The sequence below is a fragment of the Saccostrea echinata genome, unplaced genomic scaffold (genome assembly GCF_033153115.1).
Source record: "Saccostrea echinata isolate AGI-Se365-2 ecotype Australia unplaced genomic scaffold, CSIRO_AGI_Sech_v1 ptg000022l, whole genome shotgun sequence".
Taxonomy (NCBI): Eukaryota; Metazoa; Mollusca; class Bivalvia; order Ostreida; family Ostreidae; genus Saccostrea; species Saccostrea echinata.
The window spans coordinates 15,585,421-15,608,110 of record NW_026889771.1 but is presented as its reverse complement, the minus strand read 5'-3'; the positions used below and the strand labels follow the sequence as shown (position 1 = coordinate 15,608,110).

At 34.1% G+C, this 22,690-nt stretch overlaps 1 protein-coding gene and 1 pseudogene across 1 annotated transcript; one reads left to right on the top strand and one right to left on the bottom strand.

The window, feature by feature from the left end:
- Window positions 1-1,207: 1,207 nt before the first annotated feature.
- On the bottom strand, window positions 1,208-7,146 carry LOC133190992 (nardilysin-like; annotated as a pseudogene).
- A 13,324-nt stretch (window positions 7,147-20,470) lies between these two features.
- On the top strand, window positions 20,471-22,186 carry LOC133190533 (uncharacterized). Its single transcript, XM_061326211.1, has one exon. It carries the CDS (start codon window positions 20,471-20,473, stop codon window positions 22,184-22,186), a length of 1,716 nt encoding a protein of 571 aa, XP_061182195.1.
- Window positions 22,187-22,690: the final 504 nt, after the last annotated feature.

Sequence of the window (22,690 nt, the reverse complement as noted above, 5' to 3'; positions counted from 1 at the left end):
TTTGTGGTACATGTTCCATCTGACCTTGACCTTAATATAATTTTTCTTCATTTTCCTCTTAGTTCGTATTATATTGAATTCAGAAAAGGATCATTTTATATTCTATACACAGATAAATCTCAGCAAGATCAAATCACACGAGAATTTTGACTTGAGAAAAATGGGACATTTCCTTTCATATTGCATATTCTTAATGCCTAAGGAACCGCCCTGTATTTGCTATATAAACAATCATCATATGTTGATTATTAATATAGAGTTCTCCTTTTCGTGGGCATAAAAAATAACTGTTAAGCAAAGTTGCTGTCTTACCCATCACTCACGAACAATAAATGTATAAAAGACATTCTGAAACCAAACCTTGCTGCTCTATATGGCATTTTCCGTCTCCCCATTGATTTCTATCTTTCTGTGATCCAATATCATAATGAATAAGAAAAAAGAAATCATTTAGAAATTTTATTAGATTTCCCAATGTCAATACAAATAATGATTATATAGCTACATATACTGTCCAGAGGCTGTACCTTTCCACATGCTATGTCATCCATGAATAATCTTTATCAGCTATAATTAAGATGCCCTCACCATATTCCAGTCTCCTTTATGTCAAGTTTTGGTATATTATAAAGATTTAATACAGTCAAACCCTATTATCTCTCACTCAATGGGACCAAGAAAAAACTTAGAGGTATCCGAGTATTCGAGATACTGAGGGTTAAATACCGTAAATACTTGTATATAAGTCGGTCCGCCTATAAATCAGCTGTATTATTTAAGCTTATATTAGATGGCTTGACCCTCTGAAATACCAATCTTTTTATAACTCGCCTATAAGTCGGACATAGAGTTTTGGACCAAAATTTAACTCCCAAAAGACCAACGTATAGGCGAATATACGGTACTTAAAGAATAAGTGGTTGGGACTTCCAATTCACTTCGACATATACATGGTATTCGAGATATCAGTGTTTGAGATACCGAAGTTCAACTGTATTCACTTTTTGAAAGCTTTTTGTTTCTTTGTGGAACATGTATATCTTATACCATGTTTCATTCCCTCATAAAATAACCTCATGCTTAATTATCACAATGACTGAACGTCCCACTTCCTGAATGATAGTTTCTTTTCTTTAAAAGGTCAAAATATTGAAACAATTAAAACAGAACTAACCCCCACCCCACCTCCCTTTCATTGTACCTATCTTCAACCTTCATCATTTGTGACACAGTGATAGTCAAACATCGTGAGTTTCGATCTGAGGTGCTGTATGTCACTGATACATTGATGATCTGGGTAGTTACAGTCTTTGACAGGTCTCACAACATAGCTCTGTTCTCTATCATATTTGTCTGTATTAGCTTTCTTCTGGGGAGCCCGCGTGGCGCAACGGTCAGAGCGTCTGCTCTAGAGTCGTGGCGTAAGGAGTTGATCCTTACGTCGCGGGTTCGAATCCCACTGTGGGACGTGGAGACCGGTCCTTCGGATGAGACCGTATAAACCGAGGTCCCTTGTCGCAGTAGGTGCTGGCACGAAAAAGATCCCTCACTGCTCAATGGCCGTAAGTGCCGAGTATAGGACAAAATGTGCAGCTCTCCACCGGCAAGTGGTGGCGTCTCCATATGAGTGAAAAATTCTCGAGAGGGACGTTAAGCAACAAACAAACAAACAAAATCTTCTGGGGAGGTTCCACTTCATCACCCTTCCCATCTATTTGCTCCTCTTCTGGGTTTCCAAGAACCTGGAGCACAAATATTAGATTAAATCTTGGCCATAACCTTTGAATGGTTAGTGCTAGAGCTTTCATACTTAACATATGTATTCCTTGTGATAAAACCTTCTCCTGGGTATGAATATTTACTACCTTGAGCTTGGAATTTGACCTACTTTTGAAAAACTTTAACCTTGACCATAACTTGTGAATGGTTAGTGCTAGCTCTCACATTTTGCATGTGTATTCCTTGTGACAAGACCTATCTTTGAGTAGAAATATTTTAGACCCTTCGACCTTGACCTACTTTTGAAAAACTTTAATCTTGGCCTTAACTTGTGAATGGTTGGTGCTAGGGCTTTCATATTTCAAATGTGTTTTCTATGTGTCAACTTTTTTGGAACCAACAATTTGACCTTTTGACCTTGACCTCTGAGTTTGACCTATCTTTGAAAAACTTAAGCCTTGGCCTTAACTTTTCAAAGCTTGGGGCTAGAGCTTTCATATTTCACAGATGCATTCCTTGTGATAAGACTTTTTCTTAAGTACCAATATTTTTGACCTCATGACCTTGAGCTTTTGAAAAACTTTAACATTGACCATAATTTCTGAATGGTTGCTGCAGGGGCTTTCATATTTCACAGGTGTATTCCTTGTGACAATACTTTTCTTTGAGTACCAACATTTTTGATCTCTTTACCTTGACTTTGGAGTTTGACTTGCATTTGAGAAACTTTAACTTTGCCATGAGCTGTCATATGGGGGCATTAGTGTTTCACGAACAAATCTTGTTTTAATACATGTAAATAAATTCACAGCAACAAGTTGAATCTGATAAAGACACCACTAAGTTTTACACAGATAAATGTATTGCTTGTATTTTTAAATTCGTGGTCAAAACAAGTTTTCTAGAATGTGGCAGTAAATACTGATGCGAGTTTTTATACCTGAAAGCTTATCCGTTTCTGGTTTTCTCCAAGATACTGCTTGTACCAGTTCCGCAGGTCTTCTACTGCTAATACCCTCAGTACAGTTACCTACTGTAGAAGAAGTTGATCACTCCATGGTATGAACATTCATACAGATTAGAATACCTACAATGTATGTTATAATAGCACTTCAGACTTCAAATGCACATAAAATTGCATCAGAAAACATATGTATGCACTTATTTCACTGACTCTCCTTTATTTCATAATAATCATTCTAAATACACGTAATATAATAAAGACCTCTTTCTCTAGCCTGTCAAACACATAGTTTTGTTCCTTGCACTTCCCTCGGTATCTGTTGACTTCCTCCTCTAACTGTGAATCCTCTGTAAGCTTGGCTGCTATCAGAGACTCCACCTTAAATAGACGACAGGGACTTCAGACCAAGACAACAATGATCACATTTTTACATGAAGTATACAGTAAAGTCTTTCAAGGAGGCAACAAAATTGTTAAAGCAACAGAATTAAAGTGAGTTCAGTAATTCCCAAAGTATCAAACTCTTCTTTGGACATTTCATCCAAGATCTCTTTGAACTTGTTTAGAAAACCCTCAATATGGTTGTCAACTTCATGAATTCTACATAAAATACAATAATTTGGTTTATCAATTTTTTTAACCAAAAAAAAAACTGTCAATGAAATTCATATGACAGAAGTAACACTAAAGCAAGTAAAAAAACACTCTTTATAACCTCATCCATCTTGAAAGTTGTAATGAAACAGCAAATTAACTTAACAGTGTTAATTTAAAATGAAAGCTGTAATTCATTTGCATGAAATCTCTGAGGTTTCAGAATAACCCAGAGTATATATGTACATGTGAATATATACAGATAATGAAACTCTTACGTGAACTTCTGGGCTTGAAATTGGATTGTTACAGCGAGTCCCATGATGCCATTGGTGACCAGATTCTGACAGTATACAGTGTAACCCAGCTGTAGTTGTGTCCTCAATACATCAAAACAGGGCTCCTGCATTCTTAACTATGCAAAAAGAAGTTTACATGTGGAGTGCCATACATATATGTGAGGAATGTAGCTCACTTTTATATCAATCACAGAAAACATGGCAAAAGGTGTATAAATGAATAAATGAAAGTCAGACTTCATGTAGTACTCTGACTGAATTTTTGGAAAGGCTTATAACACTTACATCTAAGAGTTCGTTAATGACAGTTGACCTGATATCCCCGGGGTCAGACTGAACGTACACAGTGATGCTGGAGTTGGCATCCTCCATGTTAAAGCTGTTTGTCTGGCAGTAACTCCACTGTTTAGGAATCTGGTACAATCTTTTTTACAAAAAACATGAAAAAAAAAAAAGAAACTTTCTAGGTATCTAGTTGAATAAAGATGTAATACATCAAATGTAATGTTGAAATCAATCTTATAATGCATACTATATTCATATTGTTGAGCACATAAGAACTTTCACATTTCAGCTATTACAAGAATAAAAGAAAATATATTATTAGCTCATCAAATGCATTAAAAACTCTGGATATTTTAGACATAAAATGGATCCCTCTCTCTTTCATCCTGTTGTTTAAAATATACAAATTTATTTTTTTTTCTACCACGTATCTATTTACCTGGTACATTTTAAAAGGTTCCACTTTTCCACATAATTTTGATTCCACTCTATTTTTATACCAAGTTGCCTCCTGCGAAATAGGAAAGAGATAGGTTCACTTTATGCATAAAATGGCCCTGTAGATATATCAATTTATTAACTAACACTTTATGTTCCATTTTAAACATAAAGATAAAGTAGAGACTTAGTACTTCCAATTCCTATTAAAATTTTCTCCTTAAAGCCAAGGTCTTGGAAAACAGGCTTCATGAAATTGCAATATTCTTGAATTTTAAGGAAAACAAGTATATTTGAGTACTTTCACAGAAGAGAAATAATATGAGTGCACCCTCTGATCTAAAAAAATAAAACATGTTTTGTAATCTTCAGAAATAGTTCTATCATTTAATAGTTGCATATTTTAGATCAGAGGTTGCGCTCTATATTAAATATCAAAAAATAGCTTTAAAAATTGGTTGTTTTGTAGAATTTTTCAGGAAATGAGGAAAATGACGCATTTCATGACATCATAATGCATTAGCTAGCCAGAAATTTACGTCATTTTTGATAGATACGCAGTCATCAAAGGTTTAAATGATATTTAATGCATTGTCAACTAAAACCAAGCAGTTTCAGTTTTTCTGAAGTTCACAGGGCCAAAAGAGGCCCTAAGTGAAATTTGTTCTTTATAAGGAAATTACAGATCTGTTGCAGTTGATTTAAAATGACATTACAAAATAAAGAAACAAAATAAAAGTTTGGCCACACCCCAGAAGCTAGCCAGTGACAGACAGGGATGGAGAGAGCTCACCATTGCCCTATACTCCAAAGGTGCCAGGGCCATCAAATATAAAGTAATAGTCATATTTCATAAACTTGCTCTGTTTAACTGGACAAAGCTAGAGTTGTTTGTAACTGTTTGTCATTAACCTCATCTTCCTCAGGTTTACCTTGGATGTAACATTGCAGACCACTAAGATGTCTGCTTTTATACTCTGTCTGAACTCTGTTCGGAAGTCTCGAAGATCCTCATTGGTCAAATTATCAATTATACTGTATATTTCAGGTGCGGGTCTGTAGTGGGGGTCTATCACAGAATATCGTAGGATTCTGTAGGGAAAATCAACAAAGATGAAAGAATGTTACAGACAACGACGACTTTATTTGTCCATTCATTGTAGAAAATGTATATATGTGTAGTGTGATATGGGGAGTAGAGAATAAGCAATATTACTATTAAATAAGAAATACATAATTAACTGATTAAAATAAATTTTTATCATCATCCAGCCACTTTTCCTTCATTAAGGGTTGTTAGAAACTAAAATTCAAGTATTCAACTAGCAATTCAAGCACAATATTAAGTGGCTTTTCAGTTTGGTTTGTTAGTAGGTTAGATCTAAAGTCACCATAATTCGTGCGACTTTGTATCTCTTATTTATGTATAGAAATGGATGGACTGTCATATCTCATGGAGCAAACAATGATTGATTTCTAATCAACACAAACATTCTTGCCTGACAAGTTCAGATGGTTTGATTATGGCATTAAAAATCTCTCTCTTCACTTTATTTCTCATGATGGGAAACAACTCATCGTTGCAGGCATAGTCAAAAACAGCTGTCAGAAGTAGATCAAACAGCTCCTACAACAAACCAACACAGGCTTCTCAGATTAAGCAGTATCATACATATACACAGAATTCTGGAACATATTTTGCATCAGGATGTACATGTATTTACATGTATGTTCTTATATGGGCCTCAATGAAACAATATGAATTTTATTAAAGGAAAATGATTTTGATTGTACAGATTGCTAAGTTTGTATAATATTAGTATACAGTGTATTGTTGTTCTGAATTACCACATTGCCATCTGTGAATCTATTCAAGTTTGATTTCTGCTACTCCATACTTCACAGGACTCCATTTGATATCCTATCACATTTATCTGACAGTTGTTTGGACGAAAGGAAAATACAACAGTTGTCTGCCCTTAGGTCTGCCAGACACAATCAGCTGAAGAAATTTTGAAAACAAATCCTCAAAAACTCTCAACATTCAGTAAATACATCATTAAGAAATTACTTAAACATTTGCTAGACGTACTTCTGGGTCATATTCATACATTAAATCTCTACCGAATTAAACATCTTACGATGAAAATATATCTGCATGTTTTCTGAGACTTTCTCCACATAATCCATTGCATCTCCCTAAACAATAAAGAATGCTCTCATCCAACAAAATAAATTATACATATACAATTTTACTTCATCCTTTTTTCTGAGAAGATGTACTTCTTACTTTTCCATTTACATTATAAACAAATCCGATTCAATATTACTAATTGCAATTATCAGTGGATCTTTGTTTCTTAACCTAGCTAATATTTTAATTAAAAAAAAAATAAACAGATAAAATTTAAAGTGACTGAAAGAAACTAATTTTTTTTAAAATGACCTTTTCTTTAAATCTTAATTTGGTTTCCTCCACTACCTTCATCTCATCAAAGTACTGCTTCTGCAGCCCTTTGCTCTTCAGTAAGTGTAAGTGTCCACTCTCAGTAGGAGTTAAGTTCACCACAAACTGAGTGGCAGTAGTGTTCAGTTTATAAATCCATTGTAGCTGTGCCCACTCTCCAATGCGGTAGCAAAATATCTATAAAATGGCAAAAATAATCTTTAATTCAAACAAGAAATTTGGTGAAACAAAACAAAATTTTCCTTTTCAAAGTAGAAAGGTTATTTAATTTATTGAAACTTTTGTCAAATTTTGCTTACTGGGAGATATGAATTACCTCACCTACTTTTACCTTCTGGGAGATATGAATTATTTTGTCACTTTAGTTTGCAGAAAGGCATGGTTTATTGGGGGGGGGATCTGAAATTTCTTGGGTAAATATCAAACTATATAATGCCTCAGAAGACTGAATTTTCCACATTCAGAACAGAAGTTTATACATATGAGTAGACAAAATCAAGTGATTAGAAAAACTAGAAAACTGACCAGTCAGCAAGGGCCCCGCTGAGGGGTAGCAATCTAAAGGTGAAGCTTACAGAATGTGAATTTTACTTGATTACAAAAATTCAAATATATATGAAGAATATGAATCAGCAACTGCATTTTTATAAAATATTAGATATTTCCTAATTATCCAACAGCCTGTATAAATAGTATCATTGTATTTATATTAGGCAGTAAAAACATATCTTACAATAACTCAATTAAATGTATATTTAAACAAGAATGAAGCATGTATTTTATGAAATGCCAGCCTTCAGTGAATGCAAACATCACCCAGGCTTGACCTTAACTTTAAAACAAACATCAGTTGCAGACAAAGTTGTTAATCAATCTTAAAGTGGTAGATAAATAAAGCCTCTAAATTTTCTGCAGCAGTCTAGATAATTAATCCCAGGAGATTTATTGTACTGCTCTCTCATTCTTTTCTTCTAAGTTTACAATAAGAATTTTTTCAGCAATGATAAAATGAGGTTATTATCCAACTACCTGTTAAAATTAATAGTATTCTTGACTTTACCTGGTTGGTAGGAAACGTAAATTCTTCTATAATGGTGGTCTATCACTATTTTAGTGAATTTCGCTATATTTTCAGCCGTATTTACCCTCGATTTCATCAAATAACATGCTTGCTGTTTAAAGTGCAGATCATGGTGGGTATAAAAATTGACACTAATATGGCACCCGTGGGCCAAAATAAAAAATACCTTTGTTTCCCCTAACGCGACCGACCCAATTAAAACGCGCCGACTGAAAAGTTTTTTTCATAACATTATTCCAATATTTTTTTTTTATGTTTATCAACTTTTATAAAATAGAATTTTATCAAAATCCGTTTTTATCAGAACGACTGATTTTGTTCTGTGATTTTCAAGCGTTTGTTGGAAACAAAATGGCGCCCACAGCATGTCTCGGCGGTCACGGAGGGTTAGTTCATCATGAACTTCATGTTTTAAAAGAAAGACAACCTTATGCCTTTAGCATATAAGAATCCTACACTCTTGAAACACTTTGTTAATAAAATATACAATGACCTAATATGTTGACGGTGCGACCGTTGGGGCGAGCGCATTGTTCACTTCATTTTAAGATCCGCCTTTCCAAACCACACGAGACATTTGGAACGTCTAGACTGTGACGTCACATGACGTCGTATGTTAGCTGCATTTCCATAAACAAAGTTTAAAAAGTGCAAATATTTTAACAAAGAATGTTTAATCTACTATCTGCATGCAATAGCCATTAAATTAAGGTGAGTTTATTTTTTGTGAATTTTTAGTTGTTGTTACCGCGCGAACGAAGTTAGCAGCGAGACCAACAAGCGATGCATTGTGGGTCAGAATTACAGCGGTAAAAAATTCTATTGAATGAATGTGCAGTAGTCCGAATTTTCTCTTCGCCCAGGCGTTGTCGTTAAAGCTCGCAGTGACGAGCGGCGCTTCGCGCCGCTCGCTGCGCTCGCTAATATGTTGACGGTGCGACCGTTAAAGCGAGCGCAGATACCTTTCAGTTTTAATTTAGATCGGGCTCGTCAAACTGCACGTGACATTTGCTACGTCTAGACTCTGACGTTATATGACGTCGTATGTTTGCTGCATTATCAAAACGAAGTCTGAACAGTGCTAATTTTAATCAAAAACGTTAGATCTACTATTTGTCTGCTATATATATTCATTAAATCAAGGTGAGTTTATTTTTTGTCGAATTTTTGTTGCTACCGCGAGAACGTAGTTTGCGGCGAGATGCAATTCGCTAAGCATTATGGGACCACAGGTAACTGCGGAAAAAAAATCATTTGGATCAATGTGTAAAGTCCGAATTTTCTCTTCGCCCGGCGTTGCTTTATGAGCTTGCAGTGACGAGCGGCGCTTCGCGCCGCTCGCTGCGCTCGCTATTAAGCATGTTTTGGTTGTATTTACCAAACCGTCTTAAAATTAAGTACGTAGAGAGCATGCTTAGGCCCGTAGGCCGTCCTCATGATACCCCTCATGAGCAGACAAGGGGCTCACCTTGTGAACAAACGAATCAATTTCACTGCATTTTATTTAATTTGAGTTTTGATCTTATAAACAGTTCATCAATATTCCTAGTATGTTTACTACATGTATATGGGACCATAAGAGTTGTTAATAAGTCTGCATATTTCATCCTAATGAATAGAATTCAAACGTCCTTTCTTCATGCCTTTTATTCATGGGTTGTATGGTATTCTAGCTGTTTACAAATCGCTTCCTTTTGTACTTAACTTATTTATAAAGGTATTATTCCATTTAATTTTAAGAATGTATTTTCAAAGCTGCTGTCAAAAATATATATATATATATATTTGCCTACCTACCTACCCAACATGAGATTTTTGGGTCGGGTTAGGGGAAACAAAGATATTTTTAATGATGGCCTTACATGTTATGGAATGCCGATGCGTTTACTTTTTAAAACGGAAGTTACATTTTTAACATAGCATCCAGTGATTTCGGTAGTATTCAAGAAAGACTGAATCTCAATTTCTCTCAGACATGTGCACAAGTTATTGCTTGTAATAACGTTCGACCAGCATTGAAAGAGGTTTGTCGAATTTACAGAAGAAAGGATGTTTTTTTTTGTCTGCATGGTAACGGGTATGGGGGCCCGTTGTGACAAATGAAAAAAAAACTCATTACATGTATACTTTATTCTGGTGGAACCGATTGATATAAATCGTAAACAATCTATAGATGTCATTTCTACCGGTAATCCCAAGTATAATGTTTCTTTTCTTGAGGATAAAACCAGAAGTTAAAACGATTAGGCTTATTCGGAAGACACATTTTTCTTGCATGGAATTACCTGTAGAAGTGACATTTTACATGTACAAATTTTGCACGATTTATTGTCTAAATTGCTTGAAATTTTCTATTTTAATATATTCTGTACTGAAAAAAGGCTATGAAATCTTAATTAAATTAAAGTATACAAGAATTAGATTATTTCTGCAACAATAATTGAAATAAAAGAAGAAAAACTTCGTGATTTGAAAATTTGAACAAGTATTTTCAATGAAATATGAAGATAAAGAACAATTATCAAGCTTAAAAGGCCATTGATACAATATAAATTTCGAGCAGCTCTGAAATCAGCAGCCATGGAGGAGTAAGCCCCCCCTCCCCCCCCCCCCCCCCCCGTTGACCGGTCACACCCGCCTTGTGCTGTTTGTCGTGATCGTATATACGGAAAAATCCATAGTCAATTCAAGATGAAAATAATGCGTTAACATTTTGCATGAAAGACGTCAGTCAATATTCGATCCAACTTGGCAGATTGTATTTGTATATACGAGGGTTGTCTGGTAAAATCGTGGACATCGCGTTTTTATCGATAAATAATGCGCGCCTAAGCTGAAATTTTCCGCAAATGTTTATCTATCATATTTAAGTACTTTTCAATATTTTTGATAAATTGTAGGCAAAACTATAAGGATTTTATTATACTTGAATGGGCACATGGTATGGTCCTACGGCGCACGACCAAAATTTCAGGGTTTTATCAGGGAATACCAGAATATTATTTCAAAATAAAAGTATTGAATGGATAAGGTTGTTGTAAAAATTAACATATTTTTAATTCACCATCTCTTATGTCGCCTTTTGGAAAATTTCAAGGCATTAACTTATTTTTTGGCAATTTCCCGAGCATTTGAAATGGGAAATTGGTAAACGTAACAAGAGAAAAATGGCGCACCGGAGAGCAGTTCATTTATATGTAGATTAAAGGCAGAGATTTTTTACCGGGTGGTAAATTCCAGGTGAGGGAGGGGCTTATTTTTTACAGGTGTGAATGCCTTGAGGGCTAGCAGTCTACCTGTGGTCGTTTGTCTCCCAATCCCTATACACAGGAAGTGATTTAATACACAGTAGAATACCCAAGAAGTCAAACTTTACCTGTGTAGTAAATTAGATGATTTTAAATTAGAAATAAAAAGTAGTAAATAGAGTTTAATCTCAATAATTTTTATTAATTTGTAATTGAATGTGTGTCAAAGCATCCCCACCCATTAAAAATATTATTTAAAGTATTTGTTGAGCTTTGAAATTTTTTTTTTACCTAACTTTGATATATATTATCATATAGAATACCATAATTATTTCAAATACTAAAGATGTGTGCATATTTATATTATCAAGCTAAAAAGTCCATAGTAATACAGCTTCTCTATTGTACCATGTGTGGTAAATATCAAAGGATCAAAAGTTAATTTGAAGGTCACCATGAGTGCCAAACAAAGTGTACGGGGTATACATAGGGACTAGTAAGTAAATGTCAATCAAGTTCTAGCACTCAATGATGTACCTTAATGCACTTGATTGACAGATGTACACAGACCAGATATTTTTGAAGGCGGTGCTTAAAATCTCTGCCTTTAAGTAATGATGCCTAAAGAAACTTTAAAAGATAAAAGAAAATAACAAAGTATAAAAATATATCAGTAATTCTTTAAATTTCAAGTGGATGGACATTTTTAAGGAAAGCTCTTTGACAGAGTCCCCGCCAGAGTAGAACAAAACTCTACTGGGCAATAACGAAAGCCGCCATTACTGCAGAGCGTTGAAAAAAGGTAGCCCATTTACATGTAGTTCAATGAAAGTGATAGTACCTTACCTACATAACTTAATAAACAAATCTTCAAAAGGTCCCATGTGTGTGCAAAATTGGTCCCTCGACTATTCATGGGGGAATAAAGGGGAACAGATGTGTATATCTGTGAAATTCCCAGAATTTAAATGGAGTTTATCCAAGCAAAGATAAAAAGTGACGCTGCTTACGACATTTGAAGTTATCACCCGTGCGCTGTAAGACGATACCATACATAACTTAAACTCTCATATTTTGTTTATTTGAGCATATATCAACTTGAAATTCGCTATGTATATTGATAAAAGTGACAAAAAAAATCATCTTTTCTTCTGTAAATTCGACAAACCTCTTTCAATGCTGGTCGAAAGTTATTACAAGCAATAATTTGTGCACATGTCTGGAAGAAATTGAGATTAGTCTTTCTTGAATACTACCGAAATCACTGGATGCTATGTTAAAAATGTAACTTCCGTTTTAAAAAAGTGTGTTCGCATTATTAAACGCATCGGCATACAATTTAATAAAATTCATAACATGTAAGGGTGCCAATTAGTGTCCATTTTTATACCCACCATGACCTGCACTTTAAACAGCAAGCATGTTATTTGATGAAATCGAGGGTAAATACGGCTGAAAATATAGCAAAATTTCACTATAATAGTGATTTACCACTATTATAGCGGAATTTACGTTTCCCCCCAACCTGTTTACATAAGGCAGCTATAAAGAAGACCCTGATATCTTTAATTATGCATGTATCTTGTTTTTAAAATTCCATAAAATCAATTAATTCAGTGTGTTCTTAAAAATAAAGTATTGACTTCATTAAGGAAGCTCTAAACACTGCACACTAAAGAGTTCTGTTTGTAGGGTAGTTTTATTAAGTTAGAGTGATCTGCCCTTAGAAGAATAGAATAAATGGGAATCTACAATTAATGACACAATTTCTTATGAATTAAAGTATTCTTAATGTTATGTCAGACCAAGATTAAGTAATTGAATACATTACTTCCATTTATTTTCCCGATGCAAGTAAACAACAGTGATTTCTGTTCACAAATAGTTCATTGTCTTTGAACATTTTTTCTGCAGAAATAAGGCAGGTACCCTATGTTGAAAATGAACTAGATACACTGAATATATGATATATTTTTCTCAAAGTCCAGAAAGCATTTTTTATTAGTGTTTAGAGCTTCTTTAAAATCCAAGAATGCAAACATTGTTCAGAATTGACCTTAACTTCATAACAAACATCATTTACAGACAGGGATGTTAATTCATGTAAAAGTGACAGATGAACATAAAGCTTTGAATTGTCTCCAGGAAGCAAGTTAATTAATCCCAAATCATAGTTTACTATAGGAACATTCTCAGCAGTTATCTCTCTTTTTCCATTCATTCTTACATAAAGTTAAGGAATCTACCCCACCACCCAACGCCAAACCGGATGACAAAGAGAACCAAACTTAGCATCAAAATATGTCTTACTGCCTATTCAACAGACATATCAAATTTGAACTTCCCTGGAAGACCATAGAAAAAGTTCTTGGAAAAAAAACCCAGAAAATTTGTGGACGGAAGAATAACAGACAGACAGACAGACAGACAGACAAACAAACAAACAGACAGAGTGATTACTATAGGGCACCCGCAAATCCTTGCGAGGCCCTAATTATAAGAAACTCCTTAATTAATCATTAAAAGTAGCCTCTTGTCAAGAAACTTTATGGTATCAGTTAATGTGACCTCTGTAAGACAAAAGATTTATGTGCAACACAGACATTTAAATCTCTATTTACCAAAATGAGGAAGTAAATTGCAGCCTCAATTTAATCTCACAGACGTAAATTCATTCAAAATGGCTGGTCATTAAAAGTCACCTTGGAGATATAAACTGTAAGTTTAAAGATTGTATGCTATGATCAACTTAATTATATTATAGAGATATAAAAACTTTGATAAATTGTAAGCCTTTATTTGCTATAGGGTTTTTACTAAGATGCCTCATTTCAATATTTATAATAAATCTAAAGGTATGTTTCTTATACAAGGGAAAAAACTTTTTAAGTATTTTGTATGCCTTGTATGATAAAAAATTCAATGGAAAACTCATCAAGTCATCAGAATTTTAAGAAATGGATATATATTTGAATTTATTATATGATTGAATAATTCCCATGTCTCTGATTGGCTGAGATCTAACAATTTTAGAAAATTACTACGTTATATTCACCTCCATGTGACCTTCTAGGTCAATATAATGATTTATTTTTTCCACATTGGACTAAAAATAGATTGAGAAATTCCAAAGAGATACAGGTTTTGAAAGTTATTACACTTGCACCTGACTTCATTCACGTGAACATATCAATCAGGTACGTTAAATCTGGGGTGAGGAGTGGGTGTGGAGGGGGGGGGGGGTAGGGGGCTGTAGAGGACCTGCCCCAATCACACTTTTTTTATGAACGTAAATTTTTACTTACTAGTATATAGTATAAAATGTTCATTGAAAGCCCCCTTTCCCTGTTAACGGACCTTAACCCCCCCCCCCCAATAAAATTTGGATTTGGAAGATTTCTTCTCTTTTTTTAGGAGGGTGTCAAGGATTTTTATCAGATAAGTCATCATTTTTTTTTTTTTTTTTTTTTTTTTTTTTTTTTACATTTTAATACCTCCGTTTTAAAAATCGATCCTCTATACGTGTCTGACATTTATTTTTTCTTCATCACACCTAAAATAAATTTAAGAATTCTAAATTAATACAACTAGTTATGTTAATTTATTTTAACAGAGTTTCTCTCATTGCATTTCAAATTGGCTATGACTTCAGCAAATGAAAGAAAAAAATATAAAAGGCATGGATTGCTTAATAAGAATCATTTAATCTTAATGAATCATATAATAAAAGAATTAGTGCTGTTTTTTAGTCAATACGATGATTAAGCCACCTTCGAGGTACAATATTGTACTCCTCAGGTGGCTAAATCATCGTATTGACCTCAAAAACAGCAATAATTGTATAATATCTTTCATAATATCAAATTTTCCGTAATGGATTTATGCCGAATACAGTTCTGTATGAAAAAATATCAGGCAGTATGAAGTCGATTAGGGCCACTGATATTTTTTTCATACAGAATTGTATGTATATCGTACTTAAAACATTGCCCTTTAAATTACACTTCTGATTTACCTGAGACAGTCCGATATTTTAACAATTAAAAGACAAAATGTTAATGACCACTGAAGCAATTCTTTCAAGATTTTTTTTCTTTCTTGCTTGAATGAAAAACTACTCAGTATTTTTTTTTTAATCAGCTACACAATTGTAGCAATATGAAGAAATATAATTGTCTAGAATGGAGAGTGGGGCCGAAATTTTCCTTAATCAAAATATGCATAGAGCTTAAAGTAATACACTGGATTATGATACACAGAGTTTAGTGAATGATATTTTGGGGAATGAAAAGGAAAATGCAGATCGGAACTTTGATTTGAAATGAACAATCACAGAAAATAAAGCAGATACTGAAGGTATATTAATTTCTAATTACAAACATTAATTGTGAATAACTTTATAAAGGATTACATGTGTAATGGATACAAAATTTTGTAAATTGTAACCGAAGTAGATCTCTCCTTTGATTAGAATGACAGATTTACGCATGTGAGTTAAGGCTAGGTATAGGCGTTTCTATGCAAACAAGCTAGGAAAAACGCATAAGAGGTATATTTATTATTCAGAGAAAGCTTTGATTTATTTTTTATATTAATTTTACATTTCCAAATATGTTTCCTTAAGATTCTTTGTAAATTAGAGTATTGTTCATTTTCTCATGAACTACAATGGATGAGCATGAATATGTCCATTGTTACGACATACTACCGTACTTGACGTCAGAACTATAGTGCAAACTGTTTTGCTTTAAAATAATGTAAATATAAGAAATGAATTTAATTTTTGAAAATTCATGAGGTACATGAACTACGGACGCTTCACGCCGGAATATTTATCATGAAGCGCTAACGCGCTAAATGCCCTCATGAATCTTCAAAAATTAAATTCATTTCTTAAAGGTAGGTCGCGGGTTTACTGCTTAAAAATTCTTACGAGAAAACATATCCTGAAAATTTGATATAATGTTCCTTAGAATTTAAAGCATTTTACCTGTAATTTTTATCAAAGGACAAGTGCACTTAAGTAATAGAGAATAGGCCCTTTTTCAGTGCCGTTTTAATACAAAATACTTTACCAAATCTTTGTCTCTTGTTAATAGTTAAACGCTGGTGGATATTTCTAATTCAAAATCACGTTAAACATCACCTAAATCAGCATGGATTTTAAACAATAGGAGGTTTTCAAATGCCTATAGAGACACCAAATCCGGAAAAGTCGTACCAGACCTATTTGAGTTTGTCTATTTAAATCAGGGGGAGGAGACATTTAAATCGGCACTTGAACAATCTGGTGGTCGATCATCGACGGGCGAGTTTGCCGAATTATACGTCTTGCGTTATCTATATATAAAAAAAAATCGAATGAAGCTGTATCGTTGCCTGTAGCCATAGTGATCAAACCAGTGGCGGATCCAGGAATTTCATAACGGGGGCGCAGTAGAAGGCAGGGGGGTCAGGGGGCTGCATTGAAGCCCCCAGCGAGTCCAGAGCAAAGCCCTAGTGGGGGTCCGGGGGGGACTGACGAATTCTAACAAATAAGGTGTTTTTTCATTTGATTTTAGGATAATACAAACAAAATTTAAAAAAAAATTCAAACGGGGGGGGGGGGCACGCCCGGCGCGCCGGCGCTGGATCCGCCTTTACAAACTAAGAATTTTGCACGATTACATTTGAAATAATACAATTTTATTAACATTATTTTTTTTTGGCCAATTTCAAGTAACAAAAGGGTATAGGTGTATAGAGAGAACTGTTTTACTGTACTACCATTTAAGAACATATCTTGATTTATTTGTTATCGATCTTATTTAAAACCAGTAAAGCTGAATATATGAGTAATATTGAGTCCAAAAAATTGGTGCAAATTATTTTCATTTAGTGTTTTAATAATTAACTTCAAATAAATTGTTGATTAATTATTTTTTCCATCTGTATTTTTAAGAAACCCATTAAACTGGAAACAAGCTTTGAAGCTTTAATAGGTTATCCTGATATAAAATATATGTACAGTCATGGATGTAATTTATTGTATTTATTTATAACTGCGTATAATATTATGGCTTTCAATACCGGTACCATCGTCTTTCATTAATGTTAAAAATGTTTGACATTTTTATGTATGATATTTTTAAACGACACTATACTCTATTTACCCTCCCGTTCTTCATAAAACCAAATGCATTAAAACATCTCTAAAGCGGCACGACTTTGGCGAACGATTCATGTATAAAACGTGGCTGTGTTTTACGGTGAGCACTTTTGAGGAATGTGTACCGGGTAGAACTCACGTGACTATTTAAAATAATTTATTCCACAGGTGGGTTCAACAAAGGTCACACAGGTAAATAGCTCTCGCCTGCTATTGGAAAAACAGCGAACTTTCCATACATTTTTAATATTTTAATTACCAGCCTAATCTTGTACAAGTTTCCTACTTTTACTCAAGTTTTATAAATGTATAATGCGTCTTCTGTCTTTGGCGCAAGTTTGTACAGCGTTAGGCTGACAATAAACAAAGGTTTTGAAATGAATGCCCGTTCTCGATTCACTATAGAAAATCACAAATGTCGGCTGACCCCTACCACTTTGTATGGCTTTGCTCTTTGTATAAGTATGAATTTCAACGCTAAAATTTGTTGAATCTTATAGTTTAGATATCAGCTGATGATGTGAGATGAAAAATTTTGATTAATTTGAATCTTCATTTTTTCACCTTTTACTGGGGCCCATAAGTGCACTTGTTCTTTGTCTACGTAGTTTTAATGCTGTATTACTGTAAACGCGGTATAGTTTTAAGTACTATTTTTACGCTTTACTATTGAAATATATAGAAAAATGACGTTTTTAAGCCAATTTTGCGGAAAGAGTTTCTTAAAAAAAGGTTGGATAACTTTTAAAGACGTAGACGAATTAGTCAGGAATTTCAAAATATCCAGATGAGTTAAAATTAAAACTATTGAGATAAAAAAAATCAATATGTCTTCTCGCTAGTTTTTTTGCAAAATAATTTCAATGTTTGCTTTTATATTGCCAAAAATGTTGCGTTTATGGCGTTATTTTTGACTACAACGTCATTTATTTACATTTAAATTTTCTTCGGATGTTACAGATAATTATAGCAGTAATTTCCTTTAATATGATCAATTATTTTAATACCATACCCTGCATATTTCAGGTATCACACCACGGTTATCGACCAGTCAAGATGTTAATTGTTCCATGCATATAAAATTAATTTTTATTTCTTTTGAGAATTTTTTTTTGTGGGGGGGGGGGGGGTTCTTCCAGCCTATTTTTACAACTTTGATACCTGTGCCTAGTAGATTTTATGTACTTTGTAAATAAATAAAGGTTTTTTTGTCAGGAACTATTCTTTTTCAGGGCATAGGAGGCTACTTCCTGGGGTGCACTTGAGATGTTTATATATAACACATTGAAAACGCGTGGATCAGCCCATTCCACCCGTATATATCGTAAGACATATATTTATGGGAAAAAACCTGTGTTTTTCATTGACTCCACTTGCATGATCAATGAAATCGGTGAAATTAATAATATTGTGACGTAGGCCTACTTATACTTTCTAACATAAAATTAAGGATTACAAGGTAATTCCAATATTCATTTCAATTTCCATTTTTACTTTACTTTGTTTATTGTTTACTCGTATTTTTTCAATAATTATACTAGCAAGTTTCATTTTAAATTCATCATTATTGAGCACCCCCCACACACAATTAAAGACCTGGCTCATATTGTTCTCTGAACATAAAGTTTTAAAGCTTTAATTTTAAATCTGTAAAAGTTTTGGATCCTTCCCAAATCACTGCTGGCATCGTTTGTCTCGGTATCACTGTCATACATGTATAAAGATTAGCGTTAATTGAATTCAGTCTAAATCTAAATTGGAGAAAATCCACAGAATTTCGTGTCGTGGATGTTATTAATCAAGCGCGGGTTGAGTCAGTGGTAGTGTGTATGTACGGCACAGGTACAGTCGCAGATGTTGTACATCAGGCACAGGTATACAGTCATAGATATACAAAATGTATGCTGTAGTAAATGTTACTTTTTAGAGATAATAGCGATCCATGCAATGGATTTAGGCATAGTCAAGTTTACATAATTATATTTTCCTCGATATATTCACTAAACCAGTTATTGTTACCGTTTTGGCGATTACAGCCTTCCATAAAGTAGATTTATTTAAAATCAGAAATTTTCTTTCCTCCATATTAACACATTTCGTATTTTTCATTAAAAAAACAATCCATACTTAATTAACAACATATATAGTTTAATACGTTTAACAATCCGGAAAATCTTGAGCAGGTACAGTCATGGATGTCCGGTACCAGCACTGCCGAGTACAGTTGCGGATGATAGCTGACAGCCACTGTTGTTTACACCTTGCGTAATTTGTCAAAATCTACGGCGAACAGTTAGTGCAATATTTATATTCGATTATATTCGATTGTCCGTCTCAGATGTATATATAAGTAATAAATAACAAGTTTAAAAACTTCACTGGGAATTGAAGTGGGTCGCTACGTGATCAAATCTTCTGAGAAAGCCTTCGGCCTTCACAGGATTTGATCACGTGACCGACCCACTTCATTTCCCAGAGAAGTTTTTAAACTTGTTATTTATTTCTTAAATATTATAATCTTGTGTAGTAAAGAACAATGACTTCATAAAATGACGTCATAATGTGTACTGGCTATCTCTTGTCGTGGGTACCAACAGAGACATATCTCTGGTACCAAGTATGTATTAGACAGTAAGTTTTAACTTTCTTTGTATAATAGATATAGTCCTTAGGCATTTTAATAAGTTTATTTGCATAGAAATGTCTATACCTAGCCTTAACTCCCCTGCGTAGCAGCCAACTCTGCTTTATTAATTAGCAATAGTTTCAAGCCAGATGAGAGAATTTCTGAACACTAACACTGAATGAAAACAAGTTTATTACAAGTTCAGGGAGCTGGTATTTGAATAACTTTGTTTTCTCCTTTCATTTTACAGTATTTTAATTTATTTATTTTAACCCTTTTATTTGAACTTTTTTTAATGTTTCCAATTCTGTATGATTAAAAAAATAATTTTCTGTTAAAATATTAAATCATTGTAAACATAAGATCTAACATTACTGTTTGCTAAATAATCGCATTTTAATTTCTTTTGTTCAGTAACAGTCCAGTTTTGAAGGATATCAGTACTGTCAGACAGTCCGAAATTACACTTAATATCAGACTGCTGACTAATATCGGACTGCCACTGATAAATTTTTAGACTGAAAGAACAAAGAATGAAATCACAGCAATGTTAAGTTTTAACAATAGATAAACTTTTAAAACAAACACACTTTCTTTCCAGATGGCTCTATCAAAACCACAATTAACAGGTACACCTCAACACTTTTTAGAGTGTGGTATCGAAAACTGTGAGAGAAACTGTGAATTTTACTGCAACTTTTGCCACACAAGATTATGTAAACAATGCAGAAATGTACATCTGAGAAGTCCAGAAACGAAAAGTCATGAAGTGGTCCTATACCGGGAAAGGAAACGACAATTGCCAACAGAAAAATGCAAGATCCACCCCATCGAGTTTATAAATTTTCTTTGTGAAGAATGTAAAATTCCGCTTTGTTCCAAATGCACTGTCACACCAGAACACAGAGGTCACACATTCACTGATCTGGAATCAATTTATACAGAGAAGTTTTCCCATTGTCAAGGAGAAATTGCAAAAATTCATGAGTATTATCTGCCAACATCTAAAGATTTACAGAGAGAAATTAACGAAGAAGCAAAAGAAATCAAAAAGATCATGGACAGCTTAAGAACCTCCATAAAGGCTGATGCAGAGTCACTAAAAAGTATGGTGGACTCGGAGACGTCTGAACATATGGAAGAAGTGAACAAAATAGAGCATTCATTATTGGAAAAGTTAAATAACGAAGACACAACGATTGAAAAATACATTACCTACCTCAATGACCTGGACAAAGAGTTCATTGTTTATATGTCCTCTTTAAAACCTTCAAAACTTGTTACTGCAGAGGATATGCAAATCCAACCCATACCAGAAACAACAAAACCAGTGATGCCTGCATTTACTTCTGGGAAGTACCACAAAGAGGATATTGCTGAATTACTGGGGAAAATAACTTTTTCAAACATAAAAGAAGAGATGAGAAAAGTAAAGCCCCTAAAATCAAAAATTCCTACATCACATCCGAAACTAACAAGCTATCAAGTAATGGAAGACAGTCAACCAACATCAAATGTGAAACAAACACTGTCCCTATCCTTCTCTGTCACTAAGGTCAGGCAGTTCAATGTACCAGGTGTTGACTGTGTCTTCCATATGTCACTAGGTCAGTCAGGCAGACTCTGGGTCAGTGAAATTGAAGGTAATCTTGTCCAAGCAGATCTACAGGGTAATCAGATACAGAAGATACAAACCAGTAAAGGACTTGGTTACCACACAGTGACACAGGATGGGGATCTGATCTTTACAGACATGTACTGTAAAGACATCAACAGGATAACACAGGATAACAATATCACTGAATTCATTAAAACAGGAGACTGGATACCTATCAGTATACACTCCTCCCACATCAATGGGGACATACTGGTGGGGATGGAGAAGGATGGAGAGGCTAAAGTGACCAGGTACAACAAGACAGGAAAAGAACTACAGAACATACAGAGGGATAACAAAGGACAGGAACTGTATATTACACCATACTACATAACAGAAAACATTAATGGAGATATCTGTTCATCAGACTACGAAAAAGAGGCAGTAGTGGTGGTGAATAAATCAGGACAATACAGATTCTCCTACACAGGTCAAGGGTCAAGGTTCATTCCCTTTGGAATTTGTACTGATCTCCTCGGTCACATACTGGTGTGTGATAAAATAAATGTCCACCTCCTTGTTCAGGATGGTCAATTCTTATTTCTACTACTCACACGACAACACGTATCTAGTCCCACTAGTGCATGTGTGGATGATGAAAACAATGTTTATGTTGGACAATATGATAAAACCGTAAAAGTGATTAAATATCTCCAATGATGTTTACTCAATCAATTGTAACGGGATTTGCTTTTTACCGTCGGTCCTAGGTACCAATCACGGCACTAATGTAACCAAATTTCGTTACACGGTACCTAATATGTAATTAGAAAATTACACCATACCAGTTTACGAAAATGATCGTACGAAGATTTTTCTTTTATTCTCATATGAACTCCTTAAGTAACACATATTTTTTTAATCAATAATAGTACTTCGTGTTTTTATTTCAAGCTCTTACTAACCAATAAACCTGTAGTATTTCAAAAAGTCACGCATGTGACTTACCAAACCAAGAATTTTAATAACAAGAGTTTGCAAATTAACAAGTATTTATTAACAGCACAAAATATTTACATTTATATATTTACTGATGCACTAACGACCTAATCTTACTAATGAGCCTCAATAAAATACAGTGCCTACCTAACAAGTGTAAAAGAAAATCCGGAGCCCGTCCTACCCAATGCTAAACCTGAAGAGAATCTACTATGCCTAACCTAA

Excerpts from the sequence above, each read along its gene's own strand:
- LOC133190533 (XM_061326211.1), top strand. The coding sequence starts at position 20,471 with ATGGCTCTATCAAAACCACAATTAACAGGTACACCTCAACACTTTTTA.